Source organism: Babylonia areolata, chromosome 9, assembly GCF_041734735.1.
Source record: "Babylonia areolata isolate BAREFJ2019XMU chromosome 9, ASM4173473v1, whole genome shotgun sequence".
NCBI classification, from domain to species: domain Eukaryota; kingdom Metazoa; phylum Mollusca; class Gastropoda; order Neogastropoda; family Buccinidae; genus Babylonia; species Babylonia areolata.
The window spans coordinates 22,661,320-22,688,554 of record NC_134884.1 but is presented as its reverse complement, the minus strand read 5'-3'; the positions used below and the strand labels follow the sequence as shown (position 1 = coordinate 22,688,554).

The 27,235-nt window shown below is 37.5% G+C and overlaps 1 protein-coding gene across 1 annotated transcript in view; it reads left to right on the top strand.

Moving 5' to 3' along the window:
* The window catches only part of LOC143286137 (guanine nucleotide-binding protein G(s) subunit alpha-like), a 30,140-nt gene extending 5,965 nt beyond the window's left edge, over positions 1-24,175 (top strand). The window contains exons 4-10 of the mRNA XM_076593735.1: positions 2,534-2,653; positions 5,613-5,710; positions 11,632-11,760; positions 12,317-12,496; positions 12,993-13,123; positions 15,127-15,194; positions 17,153-24,175. Of these exons, the coding sequence (XP_076449850.1) occupies positions 2,534-2,653; positions 5,613-5,710; positions 11,632-11,760; positions 12,317-12,496; positions 12,993-13,123; positions 15,127-15,194; positions 17,153-17,299 (873 nt within the window). The 3' untranslated portion in view covers positions 17,300-24,175. The remainder of the gene's footprint in view (positions 1-2,533; positions 2,654-5,612; positions 5,711-11,631; positions 11,761-12,316; positions 12,497-12,992; positions 13,124-15,126; positions 15,195-17,152) is intronic.
* The last annotated feature ends 3,060 nt before the right edge of the window (positions 24,176-27,235 follow it).

The window sequence follows — 27,235 nt, the reverse complement described above, 5'->3', positions numbered from 1 at the left end:
CAATCACAACTCAGACAGCAGAAACACCAATTTCATGGATAAAAATACATGAAAAGTATAAGAAGCAGAAAATCAAACACATGACAATAATTGCAATGAAAACAACATCCTGAGATGATTTTAAACTGGCAGGTTTCACAGTATTTTGGTCAGACTCAGAGATAACTTTTGATTTATGTGGCATCAATCTTGTGAGTTTACCTGAATATTTTTATGTTCACATTTTTCATTTTATATGTAAAAATGTAAATAAGATAACGGAATACTTAATATTTCTACAAAGTGTTTTGTTTTATTTGTGTGAGATGTGATGGTGTGCTTGTGATTGTCAGAAAAGAGACAGATGCCATTTCCCTATACTAACTACTACAGTACTAGCTATAGTATATATATATATATATATATATATATATATATATATATATATATATATATATATATATACAACGAAGCCATGGAAAAATATTTGATCCCATGTGATACTATGACACACATTGACAGTACGGCAATGATTTTAAATGCAATATACAGCATTTACATCTAAAAATCCCCCCAAAGTCACAGAATGACCAGGATAGTATGGATGTCATGGTTGTGACCTGGCAAAGTTGTTGTCATCAGAAAAAACAAAATAAATTGATTAATGATCTTACCTTTTTGTCTGTGGCTTACTTTGTAGTTCTAATGGATGAATACACATGTGCAGAGCATGCAACCCTATCCAGATAATTGCTTTTGATCTCTAACGAAACTATGGAAATGGTCTAAAGGTCGCAAGAATGTGGAGATTTAATTCTTTTTTTCTTTCAAGTACAATCTCTCAGGAATAGGACGAAGATTTACCTTCAATCCTCTTTATGGAACTTGAAGATTCTAACTTTGAACTTTATTTTCAGCACTATTGCTATGAGCAATGAACATGGAATTTGTTGTAAACTGCATATTTTGTGACTCGCTTTCAGAGATAGATCGGACTGGTAAACTTGTCAGACTTTTCCTAGGTTGAAAACTTCTTTAGATGTTTGTTGCAATGGTTTTGAAAATCAACTTAGATAATCATAATGTGTCATTCTATCAATTTTTAAAAATCTAAATGTATGTTTTGCAAAAGAGCAAGAAAATGGACGTCTGAAGATTTAGGCTTGTGTGATATAGGGAAATGGTGACACACACCATCATGTCACATGCAAATAAAACACAATATTAGGAAAATATTAAGTATTCAGTTTACTGAGTAACATTTTATAAAATGAACACAGCATTGACACTAACTTGCAAGACTGATGCCACATGAATTTAGAGTTATGTTATCTCTGACCCAGATACGGTGAAACCTGCCATTATTCAGACAATTCTTGTACCTTGAACATTTAATATAAAGCTAAGATGGACAAAATGTTCAGTTATATTATTTAAAAAAAAAAATTAAATCATTCTGCAGAGATGGTTGAGTCAAAGTGTGGCCTACTGGAGGCAGTGATAAGGCAATAACATTAGTCTGCCAACTGTTCAGTGTTGTAAATTCTTGTAGTTGTAACCTAATTGTGCATTCTTACAATAGTAGTGGTACATGTATGTGAACAATGCATTACTGTGGTGCTGTCCTTGCAAAAAAGCCATTTGTAAGGGCCAGCAGACAAAAGGAAAAATCCGTAAACTTCCCTCAAACAATGCATAGTTGATTAGTTCTAAGTAAAGTGAAATTCAAATTTATTTCAATCATAATGTATTATGGATCCCCACATGTACTGTGTTGTAGTGTGTATGGGACTCGAGACACTATGAATTTCATCCAGTAAAAATGAATTTAGTGATGTTATATTCGATATCCAATTAATTATTGTGTTGTAAATTGTAAGGTTAGAATTTAAACTGCAAAGATATTGGAACTGTTGCTTGCATCTCTCTCTCTCTTTATCTTTCTCTCTCTGCCCCCCCTCCCCCTTTGACCAATGGGCCCCATAAGCCTTTGTCAAATAAAACAATTGTTGTTCTCTCTCTCTCGCTGTATATTGCTGTAATAACTAATATACATGTTAATCACCAAAATGATAAAATTTAACTAAGTAAACAAAGCAACAAATGTTTGAAGTTTTAATATTATTCTAGTTTTAAACTTAAAGGCCATCAGTAATTTCTTTGTATACTTTTTAGATATTGTCTATGATTGACAATGTTTCGATCAAAACCATGTCATCCGCCTGTCACCTGGATGACTACTTCAAACCTTTGCTATGAAAAGAGGCTGATTGCTGGATAATTGGCAATTTAAAGATTCAAAATCAGTGATTTAAAGAGATTAACCTTTTGCCCTTTTGGGGGGTCGTGAAGGACATATAAGAACATACATTATCTAGGTGTTGAATCACAACTTGAGACCAATTAGGTTGAACAAAACAAGCATAAAAACATACAGAAAAAGAGATATATAACGAAACCAAGTTTTAGTACAAAATCTACAATCCAGGTATAAGGACAAATTACACAGTGGGTGAGTGTGTGTAATAATTATAATTTCACAATTTGGTGCCAGACAATAACAGGAGCCATGAGTACGATCAACCCACCAGTGGCATTGGAGAACCCTGATAACCAGTTCCGGGTAGACTACATCCAGGATGTTGCCAGTGCACAAGATTTTGATTACCCACCTGTAAGTTTTGAGGATTTGTGTGTATGTTGATATTTGTACATGTATATGTACTTGTGTTATGTTTTTCGTGACATGGCATAAATATATTGTTGATTCCTTTCATTCATTTATTTGTCTTCTGGTAGCATCTTTATTAACTTGTTGCAGCTTTAGCAGTATTTCATTGGATGGATGTTCAAGTTCAGTATAGAAGCATAGTGAGACCTGCATGGGCAGGCTAGAGTGAAGATAAGATTTTGTCTTGCAAATTCTGCAAATTTATGTTAATTTGAATTAGAATTTGGACATGAATTTAGAAGTCAGCATTTTGAGATTCCTTGCAACCTCTCCTATGCCATTCAGTGGTTTTCATTAAAATTTGGTACATGAATTATAATTTATATTGAGACCAGTACACATGTGGGAACTTAGGTGATGGTACTGGAAAGTCTTGCCTCTTCTGGCTTTAAAAAAATGTGACCCCTAACTTACAGTTTTGACATAAATAATCTAGCTATCATGTGATCCTAGTACCTCAGTATTTGATGACAGATGTTTTATTGACAATCATCATGCTTTTTGAAACTAAGAAACAGATTAATTACATTCATTTTCAAACGTGGTATTTAACTATGAGACCAGTAAGCAAAGACTGAGGGTTTTTTTTGTTGTTTTTGTTTTTGTTCAAATGGGCAGAGTTAGACATAAGATTTCAATGTGTGTTGAAGTGTTTTATTGCAACTTCTATACTCAGTTAGTCAGTATACTGTGAAAATGGATTTTGTGAGATGAGGGGTCTCACAATTTTGGTAGAGTTGTGGTCTTATGAACTGTGAACTTTTTAGTTTGGGTAAATTACCCCCCTTTTTTCTTTACTTCTTTATCTGTTGGGAATTAGCTGTGTGGTGTGCACAAATGTGAAAGAAAATTTGAAGTTATTATCTGTCTGTCTTTGGCAAACATATTGTCCCTTGAACTTATACTTTCAGGATATTGACCCTTTGAACTTTGAAAAGTTGGTGTTGCAACCCATGTCATTGCAAGTCTTTCTGTATTCATTTCATGTGGTGGATCTCATTAAAACTTTCACACACACAAAGAAATATATATGCACAGACTTGTGTGGAGGTAGGAATGTTTGGCATATATTGAACCTTATTATGCAAACACATCCTTACTTCCCTCCCTCCACTTCTCCAAGCCTTTACAGCATGTGCAGATTTTATGAAGAGAGGAATTTTGAGTCCATCACTTCATCAGTTTGTGTGTGCGTGTGTGCTCGTGTGTGTGTGTGTGTGTGTGTGTGTGTGTGTAAACCAACTGTGCTCATTAGAAAGAAAGCCCAGACAGGAATGCACCCTGCTTTTCAACAAGCACCATTTTTTTGTATTTGTTTATTTCAATTTTTTTTTGGAGGGGGTGGGGGTAGGGGGGTGTTTTGGGGGGGAGGGGCATGATGATACCTGTTGCAAATATATTCCAACCCATGCCTGTTTTGGGCCATTTTAAAGTAGTTATAACAGACATTTGACTTTCTTTTTTAGGTCTTATCTAGGCTTTTAAAAAACAACATGATAAAAAAAGAAATGAAGGAGAAGGAGAAAAGTATAGATTGTTGTATGATTTTGCTCTAATTTAATATTAGTGTAGTTCTACACATGTTTTGCTGATAAGCCAGTGTCTGTGTTATGTATTTTTTCTTGTTTTTAATTTCATTAATAATGTTGAATCATATTGTCCAAATGAGCTACTGTAACTGATTGCAGGATTAAGATTGAAGTGATATTGGATAACTGTTGTTGTTGTTTTTTTCCCAGGCTATTCAGACTGTTTTTAAAATTTTCATTGGAATCATAAAATTAAAGGCTTTTACAAACAATGTGAGCTGATTGGACTTGGGAAGAAAATTAATGTTTATAGGGCATGCATCCCAGTTTTGCAAATAGTGCTGGTTGGTACTTAATGCTTCACAGAGAAAGAGAGAGGAGGTGGGGGGTGGGGGTGGGGGGTTGTGGGGGGATGGGGGTGGGGGGGGGGGGGAGGGGGAGATGAAGTTTAACCTTTTGATTGTGTGCTGTTAAGCCTTAAGAAAGCAGCTCCTTTTCTGTAAAAATCATTAGAAATGCCTTCCATCAGTAGAAGTGCCACAGGAAAGATTTCTGACATTTACCAACTTGTCTGGCTTTTCACTTTGCCCTTTAACTTAGAAACATTAGTTTATCCAGTTTTACATTTCCCAACCTAAATACGGATGGTTGAGCTAGAAGGCTTGCTCCCTGAAGTCAATAGTGTCAGTGGGAAGATTTTATATATAGACCTGCCAATGTTGAATTAACTGAACAGAAACTGTGTTTTTATACATATACTGGGTATGTGTGTTGCACTTACAATTGATTTTTGCTATGATGTAGGAAGATAACTTCGCCAGTGGAGCGAGTGGTTTTTTTTTTTTATCTAAAAAAAAAAGTAGCAGTGTTGATAACCGTTTTTTGTGATGCAACTCATTTTGTTGCTTAAGAATATAAATTTGTTTGAATTGTCAAATTGTATGTGCCACATAACTTTGTCACTGGCCATAGCTTCATGTGAAAGTATCTGATGGTTTTTGCCAAATGCAAATTTTGTGCTAACTGTTTTTTACTTGAGGGGGAAAAAAAGAAAGATTATAATGCACTGTTTGTTTTGCAAGAACAACATTTGATCTGAAAAATATGCTCACTATGATTATTGCCTGAAATAAATTATAAATGTCAATTGTTTGGCATTCTTAGATAGATTACACTTGTATATAAGTAAGTATCTTTTATGCAGACCTGTTGCTTTGTATTTGATAACAAGTGCTTAATAAATATAGATCGATTGTGCATACTAGTAAACATTTTTTTTTAATGTAAACCTGTTGTTTTGTATTTGATCACAAGTGCTTAATGAATGGGGAGTTCAAGACTGACTGTCATTCAACTTACAATTATTGTTTCAGGAATTCTACGAGCACACAGAAATTTTGTGGCAGGACAAAGGAGTGAGGCAGTGCTTTGAGAGATCGAACGAATACCAGCTCATAGACTGTGCTAAGTAGTAAGTGTTTCATTTCTCTGACTCATGACATTATGTCAGTAGTTATTTAAACTGTGAATCTGTCTCCATTCTTTAAATGGCACAGTGGTTACAGCCTTGAATTCCCTGCCATGGATCTGTGTGGTCTGTGGTTGGAATCCAGGCTGCATCTCTTGGGTTATAAAGGTGGAGGTTTTTCCTGTGTCCCAGCAGACTTGCTTGTGCCTTGACCTCTTTTATGTTAATACACATCCAGAAGATGCAGTAGACATGTTAAAGATCCATATCAGCGTCTGGTATGTCAGTGAAACGCAAACATACCCAGCATGCACAGACCCAGGAAAAAAAAGTATGGCTTCCCCCAAAAAAGCCATGCATGTTAAAGCCCACCTGTAGAAAAGAGTGAACAAGGGAGTTTGAGTTCATGAGCAAAATGGGAGATTGTCAGATTTATTTTGGTAATGAAATTTTCTCTGATGTGCCAGTGTGTATATCTGTAGCAGTAATAAGATTGTTTTTCATCATCATATTTTTCGCCGTTAGCACATGTGTAGTTATGGCTTCTGTGTCAAAATTTAATGTAAACTTGAACACTGTCATACAGTTTGGCAGTATTTCAGTAACTATTGCTGACAGAAGGCTCAGGTTTTGAATGACCATTCTAAGAAGTCATGGTCATAGCTCCTGAGTGAACAGTTCAGGGACAGACCCACTGATTTTACTTGTGTCAAAATTGTTTCAGGAATATTGTGCATTTTTCTTTGGAGAGTTGTGGAATTTCCTGTCTTGGGGATGTGTAGCAACAACAGAGCCTTCTAAACCAACAGTTTGCTCATAGACATAGAGAACTAATTTCTGAAAGGCTTTGTAATATATAATCATTTTCAGCTAGCTGCTGCGCCGAGGTGTGTTACAATAAGAACAAAACTGGTGTGTTTAAAAAAACAACAACCCAAAAACATTACTGTTACAGGAGTGTGGGTGTGGTTGTATATGGAGGAATCTGGATGAGTGGCATGAGGGTAATGTTGCTGAGATGACAAGTTTAATGGGGCAGTAAAAAAAATGAAGAAAGAAAAAAAGCAACTTCTGCACAGTGTCTGCCTTTCTGAACTGCTGTAATCACTAACTGAACTCATGGAAGAAACCAAGTGAAGGATGACAGCAGGAAGGAATAGATAGATGCTAACAATAGTCAGCCATACTGTCATGATGAGTGGTGGATTATTGAAGACATGGTGTGCAGCAATCACTGATTGTCAGACGAGAATTAAAAAAAAAAGAAAAAAAAAAGTTGACACAGACATAGGCTGTTGGCATTTTGTCTTGTTTCGACCGACAAATGTTAATAGCTTGGGTGTATTGTCTCAGAACCTGGTCTCGGTGTCTTAGTTCACAGAGAAGTGTGTCATGCTAAAAAAGCCAATATGTTTCCTGGATATTTATAGGCCGTTAAAAGAATCATTTTGCACACAGGCAAGTTACAAATTTTAAGTGGATTAATTTGGAAAAATTATAGTGGATGGTTTGGTCTTCTGTAGTTTATCAGTCAGTCTGTTTTATAATAATAATAATAATAATAATAATTATAATAATGTACATTGATATAGCACCCTTTTTCTCTAAGAGCTCAGGGCACTTTACATGAAAGAAAAATATTACAAGTTACATAAATCATTCATGACCACTCTTTCTCAGAACTCCTCCCCCCTCTTTCCCCCCACCCCCCCTCGCACCCCTCTGCCCTCCCCCTCCCACACTCTCCCTCTCTTCATACATCCAAAGTGAGGTGACATGGGTGGTGTTGGAGAACAAGGAAGCTGAGAGTGCTTATAGATAGGTTTTAAAAAGATGAGTTTTTAGTGATGAGCGAATAGCAGAAATAGAATCAGATGAACGGATATGATGAGGAACGTTGTTCCAGATGTGAGGAGCAGCGAAGAAGAGAGAACGTTCACCATAGGTTCTTGTATTGACATAGGAAGTTTCAAAAGGTAACAATCAGAGGAAGAGCGGAGATTTCTTGTGGGAGTGTGAACACTGATAAGGTCAGAAAGATATCTAGGTCCTGCAGAGTGGAAAGCAGAATAGCAGAGACATGCAACATTGTATTTAATTCTCGCTTCTCAATGGAGACCCAATGTAGAGTATGGAGGTGAGGAGAAATGTGATCAGTATGTGGGACTCTGAGAGTCAGATGGGCAGCATTGTTTTTAAGTGGATTGAATTCACTGAAGAATATTATGTGTACAGCATATGAGAAGAGAATTACGGTTGTTGATTCATGACAGCACAAAAGCAGAAATAAGAGTTTTAGTAGTTTCAACAGAAAGGTACTGATGGATAAAGTTGATGTGACGAAGTTCACAATTGACTATTCGTATCAGTTTTACTACCTGAGCGTGCATGCTGAGGTTTTAGTCAAGAATGACTCCAAGGTTCCTTACTGATTTAGAAAACAACTGTGGCATCACCAACCACAATAGAAGCAGGAAAAGTAGATGTGGACATTCTTGCAGAAGAACTAATCATAGCTTCAGTTTTGTCATCATTTAACTTTAGTTTGTTGATTGTTATCCAGGATTTAACATTGAGAATACAATCCTGCATTCACAGAATCAGACTGTGTACTTGATTTGGTTCTGCATACGTTTGTAGCTGAGTATCATCAGCAAAAGAGTGATGAAGAACAGAATAGCCAGAAGAGACATCAGAAAGAGGAGCAGTGTGCAGAACGAACAGAACAGAGCTCAGGACAGAGCCTTGTGGCACACCATAGGAGATCAGGGTTGGATCAGACTTAAGTTATTAACAGAGACAATCTGGAAGTGGTTGGATAGGTATGAAGAAAGCCAGTTCAGAACTGTTGAGTGAATCCCAAAAACATGTTCAAGTCTGGAAAGGAGTATGCTGTGGTCTATTGTGTCAACAGAGCAAAGAGCAAAGTTAACATAGACAATTTACGTTCATCAACAGACAGTAACAGGTCATTAACTACTTTCAGCAAAGCAGTTTCAGTGCTGTGGGCAGATCTATATGCTGACTGAAAAGAAGAGAACAGGTTGTTAAATGCTAAATGGTCTGAAAGTTGGGAGAGAACGATTTTTTCAATAATTTTGGACACAAAAGCAAGGTTGGATACAGGGCAAAAACTTCTGAGATTGTTGATCCATAGTGGCTTTCTTTAGCAGGGGCTTAACAAGTGCAATTTTGTATACATCAGGGAAGACGCCAGAAATTAAAGAATCATTTATAATTTTTGTAAGTGCAGGCAAAACAACATCCAAACACTCATACAGTAGTGGTATGGGAAGGGGGTCCAGGTCACATGTTTTTGGAGCAGACTTTTTCAACATACTAAGTACATCTGTCTCTGAAATAGGTGTGAAAGCAACAAAAGGAACACCCTGAAATTCTTTTCCCAAGGGATGTGACACAACTGACTGAATCCAGTTCTTTCCTGAGTTTAACAATTTTTGAGCAGAAAAAAAATCTGAGAAGACACTGGGCAGTAATGAAAATGGTTAGATAGAAGGAAGCAAAGAAGATTTTGTTCTGCCACAAAGCTTATTTGTAATGCAGTATAGTTCCTTGCTTGATTTAGTTTTGGAGATCTTGGTGTTGAAAAAAACGAGTCTTGGCTTTGTGCACGAAAAAGGTAACAAAGTTCTTGGCTTTCTGGTAGATTTGTTTGTAGACAGTTAAACCAGATACCTTCCACTGTGCTTCCGCATGTCGCCACTCTCTCTTCGCTGCTAGCAGTTCCTCACCAAGAAGCCCAAACCATGGACACGACACCTTCTTGGACGACACCCTGCAACGAGATGTAGGGGCGTGCTTGTCCAGTGTTGCCTGAAGGGCAGTGTTGTACTGGTCAGCTGTACAGTCCAAAAAGCACTATAAGTCCTGATTTCAAGTCGTCGTGAAAAGCTGCTCTGTCGATAGCATGAATGTTGTACACACTGCCATACACGTCACAGAGGAGGGGAGGTCTATATTGAGGACACTAACCACACACAAATGGTCAGACTCTTAAGTCATGATTCACATCAGATGATTGATGAACTCCATCACCGGGGCTCTGAATCACCAGATCGAGAGTATGACTATGCTTGTGGGTAGGTCCACACACAGTCTGAGAAAGGTTGTACATATTAAGAAGTTCCAAGAATTTCAGAGCACTACGACCAGTGGAACTGTCAACATGAAAGTTAAAATCGCCCTAAAGACACAGATTTCCATGAAGACAGTTACAGTCGTCCAAAAGATTAGGAAACTGTTCGAAGAAAATGGACTCCGTTAACTTATTAACAGAGGTGGGCCAGGAGCGATACACACACATGAAGTTCAGCACGCTTTGCTGGGAAGTGAGGGACAATTGAAGCAATTCAAAGGATGAGTGGGTGAAGGAAAATGTGGCAGTGAAGGTAAGGTAGAGAGTGAGAATGTCTCTGTAAATGACGGCAATACCGCTGCCACGACCAGAGGCACAAGGGAGTGACTTGATGGCATAACCAATAGGGGCAAGATCTGCCCATACTGCTTCGTCTCCATGAGGTTTGAACCAGGTCTCCACAATAAACGGTAGATCAATGTTGTTGTCAACAATAAAAGAAGAAATAGTGGTTCTTTTCTCTCTATAGTTGGGACCAGCAGACTGTGCACGGAAAGATGCAATTTTAAGACCAGAGAGCTTAAGATTGGACAAGTTGGGGTGGATGTGAGTGGAGATCAGCTTGTTGAAGTTCACAGAGGGAAGAAGTTTGATCAGTGATCAGTCATCGACTGGACAGGAAGAGCGGAGGACCCAATGTCTTGTAGGCACAAGCACTGGGATGGGCCTACTGTGTTGAAATCTCAGGCACCCACCTCGAAATGGCCGTCACTTTTTCTTCTTTGATGAACATAAGACCACTGATCTGACTGCAGATCTGACCATGGAACCGGACTGTGAATACCAAGATAACAAAGTTTGTCACACACGGACAGAGTACGGTTAGACTGCGTACACTGAAGCAACAGAAATTCACTTCTACTTCAAAAAACTCAAGTGGTTGGCAATGATACTGGACAACTCTGCTGTGCAGTTTCTTCCGCACGTTCAGGTTGCTTGTTCAATAGCTAACAGCTGAGCAGCTCAGCATAATGAACGAAGAAGAAGAAGAAGAAAGTGAGGCTGACAAATCGAACCATAAGTCCCATGTCCGTGGTCAAAAAGTGACAGAAAAGACACCAAGATGATGAGCGTTCCATCAGTAAAAAGACTGTCACACTCACAATCACGAAAACACTGTAACTCACACGCAGACAGACATTCAACACCAGAGCTATCCCCTCAAGCACATAAGGTGACAGGAGATAACTGTATTGAATTATCGAATTGTTAAATGTTTCTTTCTGAATTTTTGTTTATTGAGAACTTTATTGATTGGGTTTGGAACTTAACTGATAACTGCCCAGCTACCCACCCCCTGTGATGTGTTGTCTATTCTTGAGCGATGGGGAGGAGGAGGATTGAAAGCTGGGCCAGTTTTTGTTTTTATTTTGGGGGAGGAATGTATAGGTCTGTGGCTGCTGTATTTGATGTGACAATGCAGTGTGCCTTATAAAGCACTACTAGGGGTAATTGAAGCATATACATTAAAGTTTGATGCTGTGATTTTGTACATTTTTGAATGATGCATTTTTTCATGAAACATAACATAATGTATTAGGATATCTTAGATTCTGTAATTCCACTTCACCGCTGAACTCTAGATTTTATAAAATGACCCAGAGAATTTGGACCTGGGGTCAAAGTGAACCTCATATTTGAAATCTCGAGGAAGTAGAAAAAGTTTCAATTGAAGTAACAGGTCATTTTCCCTGTAATGATGGCATACAAAAGTGAATGTTTGTTAGATTTGGGTTGTGATCTTAAAATTGATATTGATTTGTTTCAGCTTTTTAGATCGGGTGAACCTGGTGAAGAAGCCTGACTATGGTCCATCGGAGCAGGATATACTGCGTTGTCGTGTTTTAACGTCGGGCATATTTGAAACGAAATTCACAGTTGACAAAGTCAATTTTCAGTAAGTATTATGTTACTCATTTTCTCAAACAATGTAAGATGAGTGTGTGTATAAGTTTTATTCAGAAAGGAGAGTGTGTGTGTGGTATGTGGTCTTCAGTTAAAAAATCTTTCTCTGAAATTGAAAGTGACTTTAAAAAGAATTGTGTATGAGTGTTGTGTGTGTTGTGTTTACTGTCTGTGACTTTGTCTCACTTCCTATGTTATTACACTTATTCCTCTGCGGTAATTTTTTTTTATCTATAATTTGTGTATTGTTAGTGGTTTACATGATGTCGAGGTACTTTGACAATCAGTTTATTGAGTGAGGTTGATCCACACATTCACACACACACAAGCATGTGTCCCCAGGCTTATGAGTATTGTCCTTTGTCATTTTTGCTTTTTTTTTTATATATAATTTTTTATTTTATAACAAACCATCTTGTATACACAGTGATCTTTAACACATTTAATGATGTGTAGACAGACTGATATGCAGCATATGTTGTCATGTACTGTACAAGAAATGGTTACATGTTTTTCCTGTATTTTATTTTTTAAAATTTTTTTTGCAGCATGTTTGATGTTGGTGGTCAGCGTGACGAGAGGAGGAAGTGGATTCAGTGTTTCAACGATGTGACAGCCATCATCTTTGTCACAGCCTGCAGTGGCTACAATCTGGTGTTACGAGAAGACGCCAGTCAGAACAGACTGCGAGAGTCCTTAGAGCTGTTCAAGAGCATTTGGACCAATAGGTATGTTGGATACTTTCTCTGCGTCATTTCGTGTACAGCTGCAAGGAAAAGCATGTGCTTGCTATCATGCTTCCATTGCTGGCTATCTTTGTAAAGTTTAACAATGATGCACATTATTTGGTGAAGTTGCTGGGGAAGGGGGATACAATGAAACGAAATAGCTACGGGCCATGTCACATAAGACAACATTAGTTTTTGTAAGACAAAACACTGGAAACAGCTATTTTTGGGGTGTGAGGGAGGGGGGTTGGGGGTGGGGAGGGGGTAGAGGTTAGGGGGGAGAGGGTGGGATGGGGGTGGGGGGCAGCTTTTTTTTGGTTTGGGATATTGAGCTGCATCTTGTAGATGTGGTCAAAACATGCCTTCATTTCATAAACAGACAGTGGAAAAATATTGAATGCTGCTGAGCATGGCATTTTGTGCATGGTATTTTTTGTTATTTTCTTTGTATTTACAAAAGAAAAGTTTGTTATAATGTGTCACTGAAACATTCCAGGTGGTTGCGGACAATATCGGTGATATTATTTCTGAACAAGCAAGACCTGTTGGCTGAGAAGATAAAGGCTGGCAAGTCAAGGTTAGAAGACTATTTTCCAGAGTTTACCCACTACCAGATTCCCCCAGATGGTGAGTGATAACGTTGTGAGATTTGTAATTGTAATATATTTTCATCATTTTTTTTTTAACTGATCAGTGCCAACCTGAGCATCTGTGATAAGAGACAGGCAATAGTAATGTTACAGAGCATTCTCTATAAGCACCTCAAGCAGAGTGGAAGGCATACACTCCTCATTACAACACTGAGGTGTATCCAGCAAAGAAAATACTCATGCAAACAGTTCAGTAAAACAAACAGCAAAGTAGTTTGAAAGCTAGTGAAGTCATAATGAATATTCATGCAAACAGTTCAGTAAAACAAACAGCAGAGTAGGTTGAAAGCTATTGAAGTCATAATGAAGTCCATTTAAGCAAGCACAGTGAGAAAGTTTTCAGCTAGCTACAGGGTAGAGGCAGAGGCACTCATGCACAGCCTGGAGATTTTTGGTTTGATTTTCTATAACATTGACAAAAATGAATAAACTTTTAATTGGTCCTTTTTAGTTTTGATAGTGTTAGTATTTATGGGCTTGACTGTGTGGAAAGTTTTTAACTATAACAGTTGAGTTTGTTTTTATTATTTTTTAGTGTGCCTTGGGCCTGTCATTTCAGAAAGAAAGGAGGAAATACAAAATTTGCACTACCCAGTGTTGAATGATGAATTACTCATGTCAGTTTCCAAACCAGTCTGTTTTGCTTTAACTGTTTAAGTTGGGCAGAAGAGCTCCCATCTGTTTTTAGGTCACTGAAAATGTGCTTCTTGAATGCACTGGACCATGCAATTATGTATTATTTATATATTATATATGCATAGTTTTTGACTCACTTGTGTAAACAATGTGAATCTGTGTAATAACCCTGTGTTCGGTAGTCTGTGCATGTGTGTCTGTATGTATGTCTGTGTGTCCTTGGTAAATTTAAGCATTGTTATTTTCTCAGGAAATACTTTGTCTGCCAATATCAAATTTGTATTAAACATTCTGGGAAAAAATCTTCACAGTCATACCATTAATGGGTTGTAAGTCTTCCAGATTAAGCTGTAATCCAGATCATGAATAGTTTATTCATGAGGATCCGGTTCCAAAAAATCATAATTGATGTTTGGGTTTGAAGACGGCCTGACCTTGTTTTTCTTGTTTGCAATTAAAAGAAAATACAAATTCTGAACAGAGCACATGCAGTGACACTGACTACACCATCAGCATGTTTACTGCCTATGTATGTTTTGAAGTGGATACTGAATGAATGAACATAAAAGAGAAATTGAATGGACCAGGTTGTAGTTTATGTAAGCCTGTCAAACACGGATCTCTGCAGATCTGGAGAAAACGGCTACCTGTTGTGGTGTGCCTGAGGTGATGGCAACGTCTCCTTCACTGAAGACTTTACAGAATTTCTGAAATAATCCAGATATATCAAAATAACATGATTTAAATGGCATTATCACCTTAAATACTGTAACATACTAAAGAAAACATATGTTCAGATATTGATTCTTGAACGCCATTGGTAGGTACGCTTTGGCGCTGCGAGTTAGTCTGCTTACTGTTGAACCGAATGTGCTTGGTTTGAACTAGTCTGCTTACTGTTGAACCGAATGTGCTTGGTTTGAACCTGCTAACAGACTCCTTTCCCCCCCCTAAAAGTTTGTACTGGGAAATACCAAACACATTTTAACAATTTTTCTATCTTTTGTTTGTTGTTGTTTTTTTGTTTTACTGGATAGAGTGTGTATCACAAGTGAGCTTTGGAGGTCTTGCCTGTCTTGTTAATTTGATTGTTGACTTTTTGTGCCTGTCCTATTCTCCCTTCATTTTTAGTTTTACTGTTCTGTCAGTGCACACTTGTAGCTTTGTAGCTTCATTTATATAAAGATATTTTTGGCATTTTGGTAAAAAAAAAAAAAAAAAAAAAAAAATTGGCATTTTGGCATTTTCGACCATTGAACATTTTTACTGATTTGGCTACAAATACAGAAATAATCTCAGGTCATGGAATGACTTATTTCTCCTGATGGTTGATGTTTGTTCCAGCTGTTTCAGAGTCAGGGGAAGATCCTGAAGTGGTCAGAGCGAAATATTACATCAGGGATGAATTCTTGGTATGTTCCTCTTGTTTGGATGTAAAGAGAAGTTTATAGAGCAGTGTTTGTGTTTAGATGGGTACATGAAGGCATGAATTGTAGAGAAACTATTATTCTCCTTCCATGTACTTATAAGTGTTTACCATTCATCTATTGACTGAGCAAGTGCCAGCACCTAAATCAACACTTGGGTGGCTAAGTTCTTGAAAAAGAAAAAAAAAGAAAAAAGAAAAAGAAAAAAGAATGTAGATCATATCAGTAGTTTGTGAGAATCTATTATTTAAAAAAGGGGAAGAAAGCTGCTGACTTTCTTTGGGGAATGCTTTGTGTAAAGGTCCAATTACTAACTGTATTATTATCACAAATGAATAGATCTACTTTACATTACTTTCTTTATGGTCCATGAACCTTGGCCATTAAACTTGACACACATTATGCTGTGTGTGTGACATTGCTTTACATTCCTGTAATTGTTTAAAAAAAAATTTTTTAATCTGTTTTTTAAAGAAACATATATGTTGAAATTGAGTCATTTCAAGACAAATTCTTGAGATACAAAAGGAATTAAGAAATAAAACAAATCTGGGGCTTCTTGCTCACCAGGTTTATGTCGGTTTTTGTCTAATGTGTTACGACAAGCTTTTGGAGCTTTTGTTATGAAACTTGCAAACTGGAAAGCTGTGATAAAGTCCAGAAAAGTTTAATGCATCGGTGAATATAGCCCTGACAATCATTGTTGATGGACTTTGGAGGAAATGTTTACTTCCCAGTACACATTTTGTTCAACAGACTTGTTTTCTGATGGTGAGCAAACAGGTTCAGAACTGATATTTTTGTGGATTTTGATTCTTTGTTGTTGAAAACTGCTGTGAATCAGTCATGACTTTGATTATTTGTCTGAATGGTGATTAACAAATAACAAAGAGCACAGAATTTTTTGAAAATTTATACTCGTTTTTTGTGAAAAAATCCTGGCAAATAGATTTTCACTTAAATCTTATTTTCCTGGCAGTGAAAGGGTTAAATCAGTAGCAATCACATGTGAGCTATGAAGGCATTGTCTCTCTCTCTCTTTTTTTTTTTTTTTTTTTTTCAGGGAAGGTAGGTTGGGGGGGGCCTTTTTTCCCCAATTAGGCTAATAATTCAGTAGGAATCTGATATAAGTCATGTGGGCTATGCCTTTCTTGTTTCCATTTAACACTTTCACCGCCAGTCAATTTAGAGTACAAAATTCCCTTGTGGTTTAAACACAGAAAATACAGTGGCTAAGAATAGCTGGGGATTCCCACTGCGATGTATTGAAAATATGGCCTATCCAACCACTGAACATTAAGAGCAGTAGGTTCATGGATAACAGACCAGTGAACGGTCACCTTTCATTGACATGGGTCCTCTACCACGCCTGTGCATAAATGTGAGCTTGGCGGTGAAAGGGTTAAGTGTGTTATTGAAAAAAAGATATTGCTGTTTGTGCAACATATTGTAAGCTGCATGTCAGGTCTTGTTAGTTGAGAGGGAGGTTCTTGATCTATTCATAGAGCTTAAACTTGTAACCATATGGTTTGTCTTAGCTGCTCCGATGATATGATAATTTTTCTGACTACTTTGATGATTGTTTTTTTTTTTTTCTGATGAAACTGATTTCATTAGGCCAGAGACTGAAGCTTCTAGCAAGCTGAGGCCCTGACTAGAAAGTTGGATGAGAGCAGGATTGAAAAAATTTTTTTAACCCCCATCCTCCTTATCTCATGTCTTCACTCCACCTTGTGTTACAGTCTGGGTGCTAATCTTTTGATGGTTACAAGAGGATGAGCTTTGCAGTCATGCTTTTTTTTTTTTTAGGGGAGGACAATTCAGTGTGTTTGGAGATTCATTTGATGAGTGATTCAGTGCAGTGCAGAACAATGCAAGATAGTATTGCATTTTAACATGTGATATGGTACAGTATAACCCCACACCTGTTTTCATTTTTGCAGAGAATCAGCACTGCAAGTGGAGACGGGCGCCACTACTGCTACCCTCACTTTACCTGTGCTGTGGACACTGAGAACATCCGGCGAGTGTTCAATGACTGTCGTGACATTATTCAGCGAATGCACCTTCGCCAATATGAGCTACTGTGATGCCTGCCTGGTCGGTGTCGTGACCAGGACTTTCTCATGATGTGATGCACCTCTGCTTCTTGAGTCCATACGCCTGTGTCTCACAGAGCCTCTTCCTGTCACTGCAAGTCAGACTGACAGGTGACCCTGGTCGTCTCCACCCATCCACGCACAAGCATACCGTACCCACGTGTGCAGTCAGTCAGATTGCTTCCTCACACGTAGACAGCTATGTGGGTTGCCTCTGTGTAAGAGAGAGAGAGAGAGAGAGAGAGGGTGTATGTGTGCATGTGTGTGTATGAGTGTGTGTGTGTGTGGTTTGTGTGTGCTTGAATGTGTGCTTATGCATTAGTAAGTGTATATACATGTCTATGTGCGTGCGTGTGTGCTTGCATGTGTGCGTGAGTGTTTTTCAGAATGTATATACCAGATATACAGACAGTAGGGAGAGACTACTTGAGCAGTTTCTGTTCCTGAAAAATTTTAAAGGTCCTCTGCAGCTGGAAGAGAATGAAGTTGGACATTTGCAGAGAATGAGCCAATGAAAGCTGTGAAAAGGTACACATTTTTAACAGTGAATTTCAGTGAACATCTGCAGAGCAGGAATTGATGATAACTGAGCACAGCAGATGATTTACTGTGAGTGGTATGACTGGACCTGTGAAGCGGGAATTTGGTCACTGATAGTTTACAGCGATATTGAAAAATGTTCTGTAAACTGTAAGCAGAAAGAAATGGTCCTGAAGGATATATGATATCTATATAGATATATATATATCAAAAGCTTACATTCTGAAAAGAAGAAAAATGATCATGAGCATAATGATTATATGAGCATAAGTGGTCTTATTAAATAGAGAGAAAAAATCCAGATATTACACAGTTATGTTTTAACTGAGGCGAAGCTCCACTCCATCCAGCCAGTCCAGAGGTTCTTCTGGAAAACAATACTGGCTGCCTGTATGAATTTTTTTAAACCCTACCCACTTGTAAACTTCATTTTATTTCATTTGTAAGGAATCTGTGTGTATGCAAAGAATGAAAAGACAGAATTCAGTTTCTTGAGATGAAATTGCATGTATGTCGGTTTCTGTGTTTGCTTGTGCTTACCTGGGAGGGAAATATAGGCATGTCTGAAAACAAGAAAAAGTAGTAGTATTGATAAAGGTGATCAGTATGTATCAACTCTTGTTGGTTTGACTGCTTTCTGTTTCATGTCTTTTGAATAGAGTGTTGTTTGCAACATAATCTAAACCAAGAGTGATTATCATTGAAACGTGTACATCATTATGTCATTTAGTATTGTATATTATTCAGAACCACATTCACGTATGTTTAATGAAGTTGAGTTGAGTTCAAAATTTGTTTTTGAGAGTTGCACTCATATCACCATTTTTAATGCAAAGGTAATGAATAACCCCAGCTGAAATGGTTTCATTGGTTGGATTGTAGCATAGTTTGCATTGGAAAACTTTGTGATTTTATGGTCTGATGAAGACACGTGCAAGACATTGCCGCCTGAATCCTGATTGTTGCTTGTCTTTCGTGTAGTTTGATTGGGTTTTTATGTACACAAGATGTCAAAGACTTGTGAGCGTACAGGATATTTGAAAGCTTCATTTAGTAAGAAATCTGCTGGTTCATATATATATTTTTCCATATGTCTCAGATTAATAATTTGTTATTCAACAGTTCAAATCTGAACGACAGCTGAATGTACATTATTGCTTGGGTGTCTTTCTGTAATAGAATGATTTCCATAGAATTGAATAAATTAGCTTATTCAGTATTCTTTCATTTTATTTTCTAATTATCATGTAATCTAAATAATGTATTGCTTGTAATGTTGACCTGCAATGCTGGCTTACTTTTTCAGTTTTTAATCAACAGGTATTACAAGAACCTATAAATTCAGCATTTCCAGTTAGCATCACATATTATCATGCACACAGGTAGGTAATATATCTCATAGAGAAGCAAATGAGATCCTTGTGACTTTACCATTTTCTAGCTTTCATCATTTATGGTGTTTTTCATCATGGTGGTTGTCTGTCTTTCACAGTCCTGTTTACAGCTATAATGCAAATAAAGCAAACTAAACATTGTACAATTAAAAAAGAATGTATACACAAATATTACATAAACCTTAGTAATAGGCTTACAATTACTGAAGAATTCTGAATGGTATGTATGGAATGCAAAATCATACAGAGAAAGGAATGATTTACGATGAGGAAAGAATTAGCAGAAATGTGATATGTTTCAGGGGATGAAAAGAAATGTCAGAATGCTGTCAAGTGAGTCTGGTGAAATTAAGTGGAAAGATAATCCTGGAAAGGAAAAAAACAACTGTGCATACAAAGACGAAAGAAAAAGTGGTATTGAACTGGAAGAATGCTTGTTCAACTATGAAATAGTGGTGCGTTGTTACACCACCTGACGTAACACCACACTATCCCACTCCACTAGATTACTGCGCTGTACAACACCTCATATGATACAACAGGACACTACACTATGTTCTACTTCACTGCATTACACAGCAAGTAAACGCATTTCTGTGATGGTCCACATAGTTGTGTGCTCTCAAGCAAGCACACACATCAAAACAAGACAGCATAATTCATGCCATCAGTGGTAAATACTCATTTGGATGCTGTATATTTAGGACTCCATTGCCTGTAAAGAAAGAATTATACTCAAAAAATGATTCAAAAATAGAAGGGGAAAGTGTAAAGTTAAAAAGGGAAAAGTGTAAGTTAAAAATGAAAGTGAGCTCAAGCACCAAAAACACAAGAACATATTAATGGACTTTGCATGAGATATCAGTGACAATTGATTCTTGTTACACAAGAAGTATGTATTTTATTAAAAAGAGTATTTATTTAAAAAGAAGTTGTTTTCATGAGTGGTGTGAAAATGATCAACTATAAAGAAAAGAATTCAAAATACAGTGTTGCTCTTTGTTTTCCTGTCTGTCAGTTGTTTGCATTTTGAGACTCTTCATATAAGCAAAGTGACAGACCTCTGTTTGCCTCTGTGTGTGTGCGTGTGCGTGCATTTTGTCTGTAGATGGACAGTGATATCTCACAAACTGCTGGACCAATTACAATGTGGTTCAATTTAGTGAAGAAAGAAATGGATACCTCATTATGCTTCTCAAGACTGGAGACTCTCCCCCGCCTCCCACATACACAATTCTGCATAATGAGATGCTTTTGTAAATTGCTAACTTTCATTCTTCTTTTGAATTCTGCAGGAATTAAAACTCATTTGTTCACTCACAGAGGAAAGCCTTGTCCAACAAAAACTGGTCCATGTCCCTGTGTTAAGACCATGTGATGGGGTTGGTGGGGGTCTGGGGGAGGCTATTGGAACATGACGAGTGTGACAGATGACAAACCACTGATTTTTTTTTTTTCAGACATAGAAACAACAGATCAGTTATTTCCATCAAGCAGCTGATCATCTTTCTGAAGCAATAGTAAATACCAGTTGTTTGATCCATGCTGTATGCATTTACCAACAAAAAACAAGGAGCAGCTGGGTGTTCAGTTGTCTTCATACCCTTCATAGCCATTGCTTGTATTTAAGAGAGTGGGGGAAAAGATTCTCTGTTGATACCATCAGCTGCTAGAATTGGAATTGCAACAAATTATATCGTGGATGATTTTATTCATACCACAGCATGAGAGTAAAACTGAGTAGTCCTTTGAACTCCCAAGCTCCACTGACACTGATTACAAATTTGCAGTAAAGACAAATCTCTAACCAAATACTTAGTAGCATGTGTTGTCTGGGATGTGATACCACCAAACTGAGTAAACATCTTTAATCACCACAGACCCGTTGCTGAAGTCTGAGTTCAACCACCAGACAACAACATGCACGGTTGGTTGACAGAACGTTTCTCCACAGAGAATAAACAATCTGTGCAATGTCTAAAGTTTATGAAAATGAAATCTGCCCTTTATCTGGTAAATGTTTGCATATGCAGAAAATTGTGGTTAATCTGTAAAGACAGAGAATCAGTTACAGTTAAATTGTATCAGCATTATTTCAGTTAGCACTGTTTCCTGTTTGACGATACTGGCACTTTTCTTTGTTTTTGTGATTGTCTTGTTTAGCTCTTGTAAATATGTCCAGACTGGAAGCCCACTTGGAAGGTAAAGACTTGTCACTTTGGCATTGCCTGCCTAATTCAGTTCTATTCAGAATTGCCCAATGACTGGAAACTGACCAGAAACCAATGTTCCCTGCTGCTGTCCCACTCCCAAGCTTGTGTGTGTTATTAACTTTGAGAACAGAGACAGGTTGAAATTGGAATCATTCAGAAACAATGTCCGACATATTTGCCACTTGGTTTTTGCTGTATTGTATGGAATCTGTATTCTGTGCCAGTATTGAAAATATGAAAATTGTGTTCTAAAGACACCCCATTACATTGTCTTTTGCAGTGATCTTCAGCTTGAAGTGATATTGATTTTGGAAGGGATGCTTTGGTTTAATTTTCTTAATGTGCTTATTTCATTTTCTTCCCCTTTTGAGTGCAAGTCTGATTTGCTTGTTAATATCAGACAGGAAAAGCAAAGTCTTGCAGCATTAATTTTAGAAATTGGGAGTGGCCCTCTGTACAAACTGTTTGGAGAGGTTGAACAGATGCACAGTTTGTTGAACAGAGGACATTCGAGTGGGAGAAGGAATCAGTTGTCGAAAAACCTCAGGTGATAAGGGTTTCCTTTCCTTGGGATAACCTTAATCACAAGATAACAGTTCAATGGGAAGAGCGGGGATCTGAAGTAATGTTTCCATGACTTGACCATTTTGCATAATGTTTAGAGTATGTGGGGAAGGTAATGATTTCTCTTCCCTGAAATCCTGAGCGATAAAAGTTTGAAGCAGAAATAGTAAAATCATTAGAAGTATCAGTTTGATACAACTTTGTACATATATTTCCGTGAACTGGAGGTAAACAAAAGTGCTGTGTGCTGCAAAGGATAACTTTTTATTATATATCACAGTTACTTACAAACATGAGTTTGTAAAAGACCACTCCAAATATAATGATGACAAACAGCAAGATCACTGTGTTGGTAGAATGACATTTTCCAGTTGATAGCTTTATGGATCTTGTGACCCAAATTCACGACTTTTTGTCCACAGGTTCCATTTCTGAGATCTAGAACAAGGTATTCAAAGAAAAGGGGAAAAAAAAAAAAAAAAAAAAAAAAAAGCAGAAAAAATGTGGCAGAAATTTTCTCAGCAGCTTAATGTATAATTGCTGTTACATAAAGGTCCTTATTGTTTTTGGAAAATCTTTCAGATATAGCTCTGTGTGTGTGTGTGTGTGTGAGTGATCGGCATCAATTATTTTCAATAAGAAATTCAGATACAGAAAAGGGTGTGCTAGATAGATCTTTTATTTGGGGAAAACTGATTAAGAAAAAAAAAAATCCAGCTTAAGACCCCATGCTCCATCTTCCCCCTGCCTCACCCCACTCTTCTCTAACTTCCATATTATTATTGTTATCATCATGAAGATAAGAAAGAGGAGGAGAAGGATATGATGTGGAGTCATTATAGTCCAGGACAGCATAAGGTAACTTCTCTGCACTTATTATATAATAGTAATTCAGCATCAACCAAACCTAGCAACTTGGAGACTGGGTCAAGGAAATTTGAGCAACACTTTCATAAAAGCATCTGTGAATTAGATGTTGATGAATGGTCAGAGTTTATTTTCAAGCCCACAGCATGATCAGTTTTGTTAAGAACCAACCCCCCACCCCAACCCCCACAATATTTATTTGTAGATTTGAACCTGTAGCTTGTTAGTCCTCAGGACTTTGTTGAAGTTACCCACTGCACAGCAAGCAGCAGGGTCAGGCAAAATAATGAAAGATTGTGTTTGTATTATTCATCTTGTTTTTTGTGTGTTAAAGTCACTCAAATTCTACATGAAATAAATCATGTACAAAACAGGTGTACTGGATCATAAGTCAGGTTGTTATATGTAAGGCGTAAGTGGAGTGATGAAGTTTGTATTGGTGTCAGTCCTTGGTTTGGAAGTGATTACAATTCCACGTAAAACACCACCAACAGTGTGTCTAGAGTGCACTAAAATCCGACCAGGGCGTTGTTGTTGGAGCACTGATCTGTTCACTCCCACCCTGCTGACTATTGTGGTGATTTGTTTGGTTTTACCCTCCCCCAAAGAAATGTTTTATGCAGGCACGTTTCAAGCAAACACACTATAAAGCACCACAATGATGATATACTGTTTGGTGACTGTCATTTATAGCAATATCAATCAATATGTTTTGTGTGGAGAAGAATTTGTTATTCCTTTTTGCCAGGTATGCAGTGTACTATCATCTAATAACCGAACTGAGCCCAAATAATAATTGTATATGGATGTAAAAAGCTTGTATATTTTAGTTTTCTTGTGATACATTTGTTGAGCTGTACTCGTCCCCTCACCCCCCCACTTTCACCCTGCCCCTTTTGATTGCTAAGCCTCTGTGGATGGTTGTGTGACAAAGATGATTGATCAGAATTGTTTTATCGCTGGAACAATATCTGTAGACGTGTGAGCACAAAGTTGGGAGTGAAAATGAGCTACTGTCATTCACAATGCGAATGAAATGTGTGTGTGCGAGCAAGCATATACATCCTTATGCATGTGTGTGTTAATTTTCCCTTTCCAGAAAGGGAGGTAACGATTCATTTGTTGTTATTGTTTGCCACATCATAAGAATAAAGAAAGTAGACATTACCATTGTTGCTTGGTTGTCTGTCTTGCTTTGTCATCAATCGATGCATTGTCCATGCTTATCATCAGCCAGCATGATTAATTAAAAAAATCTATTTTGGATTGACATTTGACTGAAAAACCAATCGCAGACTCTAAGACTTTTTTTTTCTGAATTTTGAGCCATATCTGAAGACCATTCCAACCATTTATCTGCTTTTCAAACTACGTTTTTAGGAATCAAGCTCTTTCACATGTTTGAAAGCATTGTGATCAGCATACAAAGGTGTTGTCTTTCGCAAGAATTCTATAGAAAAATCCACTTGACAGTAAAACAAATACACTTGAAGACAACTACAACAACAAAAGGTGGCATTGCACTGTGGTGATGCATTCTCCCCCCTGGGGAGTTCAGCCAGAATGTCACACAGAGAAACCCGTTTTGTCAGAAAAGTAAAAACATTTTGAATGTCAGAAGAAACACAAATTGCCTGGTTTGGTCTTGCCCTGCACTTTTGTTCTGATCAGAATGACTTGGTTCTTGAAAGTTTGTCTTGGGATGGTTACATTCTGGATTCAGTCTCTTTAAAAAAAAAAAAATTCTTCTGAAGTATTCAAGGGTTCCTTTCACATTTGAGGAGGGTGTCTTGTGAATGTGTTGGCGCGCGTGCATGCGCACACACACGGGTATGCGCAGATGCATTTCTTGTGCAAGTGCATGGGATCATGCATAATAATCATGATTGTGTCAGAGGAGACCAGAAGGATTGTCAGCTTTTCCCCAACTTAACCCCTTCATTACTGTTGACAAGTATGCTCATAAATGAAGAGCTGTCACCTCACTGAGAGAAGAATGAGATTACATGTCGGAATGTCAGTCACCATTCTTTATTTAGACTTCATCCCCTTGGGGTTATCTTACCCTTGTTCAGAAAAAAAAAAATCACATCATTGAAAAATACACAAAAAATTGAAATTGCAGTCAAAACAAAGCCACACTGAAGCAACCAAGGTTTCAGCAATCAAGTGGGTTAAGTTGGCTTCTCAAGACGTGTGAGAACAGACAGACATATGTTGTATGGTGTGGTCACCAGTGGAATCATTTCAGCCTCCATTTTTTTGTGTATTTTGGGGGGGATTAATTTTGTCATAAATGCACCATTTGTTGAGGATCAGCTGGCTATTCACTTGCTAATAAACAATGTAAATGGCTGGAGGCTGTGCTGGTTTCACTTCCATGAGCGTTGAAACAGTGATTATCAAATTCATATTGTAAGAAATAAAACAATTACGTAACCAACACATGAACAAACCATTAAAACCCTACCCCCACATTGCTTCACACACACACACACACAGAGTGGAAACTAGGTACTTACTGTTTTGGTAGGAAGCAGAACCCCACTGTTTCTGAATGGATGCCATTTTTTGTTGTTTTATTCTTGCTGTATTTTTCTTTCAGCTATCCTATCTGAAAGCTAAAAAAATATAACAAACAAAAACAACAACAAAAAACAAAACAGAACAAAACAAAAAGCAACAACCAACCTTCTCTTCCCCCCCAAATGTAACGCATTGGAGAAAGACAAAAGACAGTCACAGATGACAATAGACACCAGGACTGTGACCAATAATTGACCAATTAAAAAACATTCAAAAAACACAAAAAAACACATATGTAAACAATAGAGATGACATATAAACACTTAAAGGAAGAAACAAGACCCTATTTATATTTTGAGTATAGGCATTTAAGTCAAACATGTTCATTCATGAAATGTACTGCTGGTTTAAAGCAACACAGAAAATAGAACTGGCTGGCAGCACATGCACTACATAACCATAACAACAAAATCACATTAACAATGTGATTACAGTCTTTATTATGTCCAAAAAACAAAAACAAAAAAACCCAAAAAAACAACAAAAACAAAAAAAACCCCAGAAGAAAAAATTACCAGATATATTGTTTTTGTTGAGGAACAGAAATTGGATGAAGAACCACCAAAGGGAAAAGACAACATGCAAAACACAGATTTAATTTAGCTGGCATTCACCGATTGAACAATTACCCTGAGGAAATGAATGAACTGACCATTGCACACTGTCTAAACTGCTGCTGCTTCTCATTCATCACTGTGAACAATATCAGGATTTTTTAAACATCCATCACAATGACACAATGATACCTCAACACATCAATCTATCCATCTCCATACAATTACCTTACAATATTCACTTAAGATGATTTATTTCACCCAAACTGCCGAACCGATTAACACATCAACACAAGGCCACGCTTTTGGCACCAGTTGTTCAGTTTAACTTGTCACATCAAGATTACAATATAATACAAAACAAACAAAAAACCTGGAACAAATAAGAAATCCAGTAAACCTGGAGACGCCATTTGCTCCAGATTAACTCACTCAGTACTGCCAGTTGTCTCCCTGACTTTCCCCACAGACGACCCGAAATAAATTGCCATAAAACAAATGTTACAATTTATTAACTGAAAACTTCCAAACTGATCAGTAACATAATGGGTTAGTTTGGGACAAAAAATATAACTGTTAGTTGGGGACAAAATACAAAACTTAGGTGCCACTCTACAGCCCTGATTGAACTCCTTCGTCTGAAACAGTTGTAAACAGTAGCCTCTATTGGGACCCTTTGTCCACAGCGAGTTAAAAAAAACAACCCAAAACACAAAAACAACAACAGCAAAAATAAACAGGCAAAAAAAAATCAATTGAAAATATGTATAGTATAGAATTACAAAAAAAGGATGGTTGGGGTGGGGGGGGAATCACTACAATGCATTTTGCCTGAAAATGGAGTATGACTGCTTAGATGGCAGGGTTAAAAATGGGCAGACACATAGCCCTGATTGAACTCCTTCGTCTCATACATATAAGTGAATGTGGGATTCGCAACCCACAAACGATGACAAAGAAGAAAAAGACAACAAAGCATTGACTGTTTACCTGTGTTTCCAATCATCACAGCTGAGCAGCATGGTAAATACATACCTCACCGCTCGAAGCTTGGCTGATTGTGACAGGCACACCAAGTCTATCATGGCAATTCAAACAATGGCACAACATCCCAAACCTTAATACTGATAACAAGACACCACCAAGTTTGTTCATCACGGTATCACTCTTGAGACATTAAACAATGAACATGCCGTCACTGACAATGTT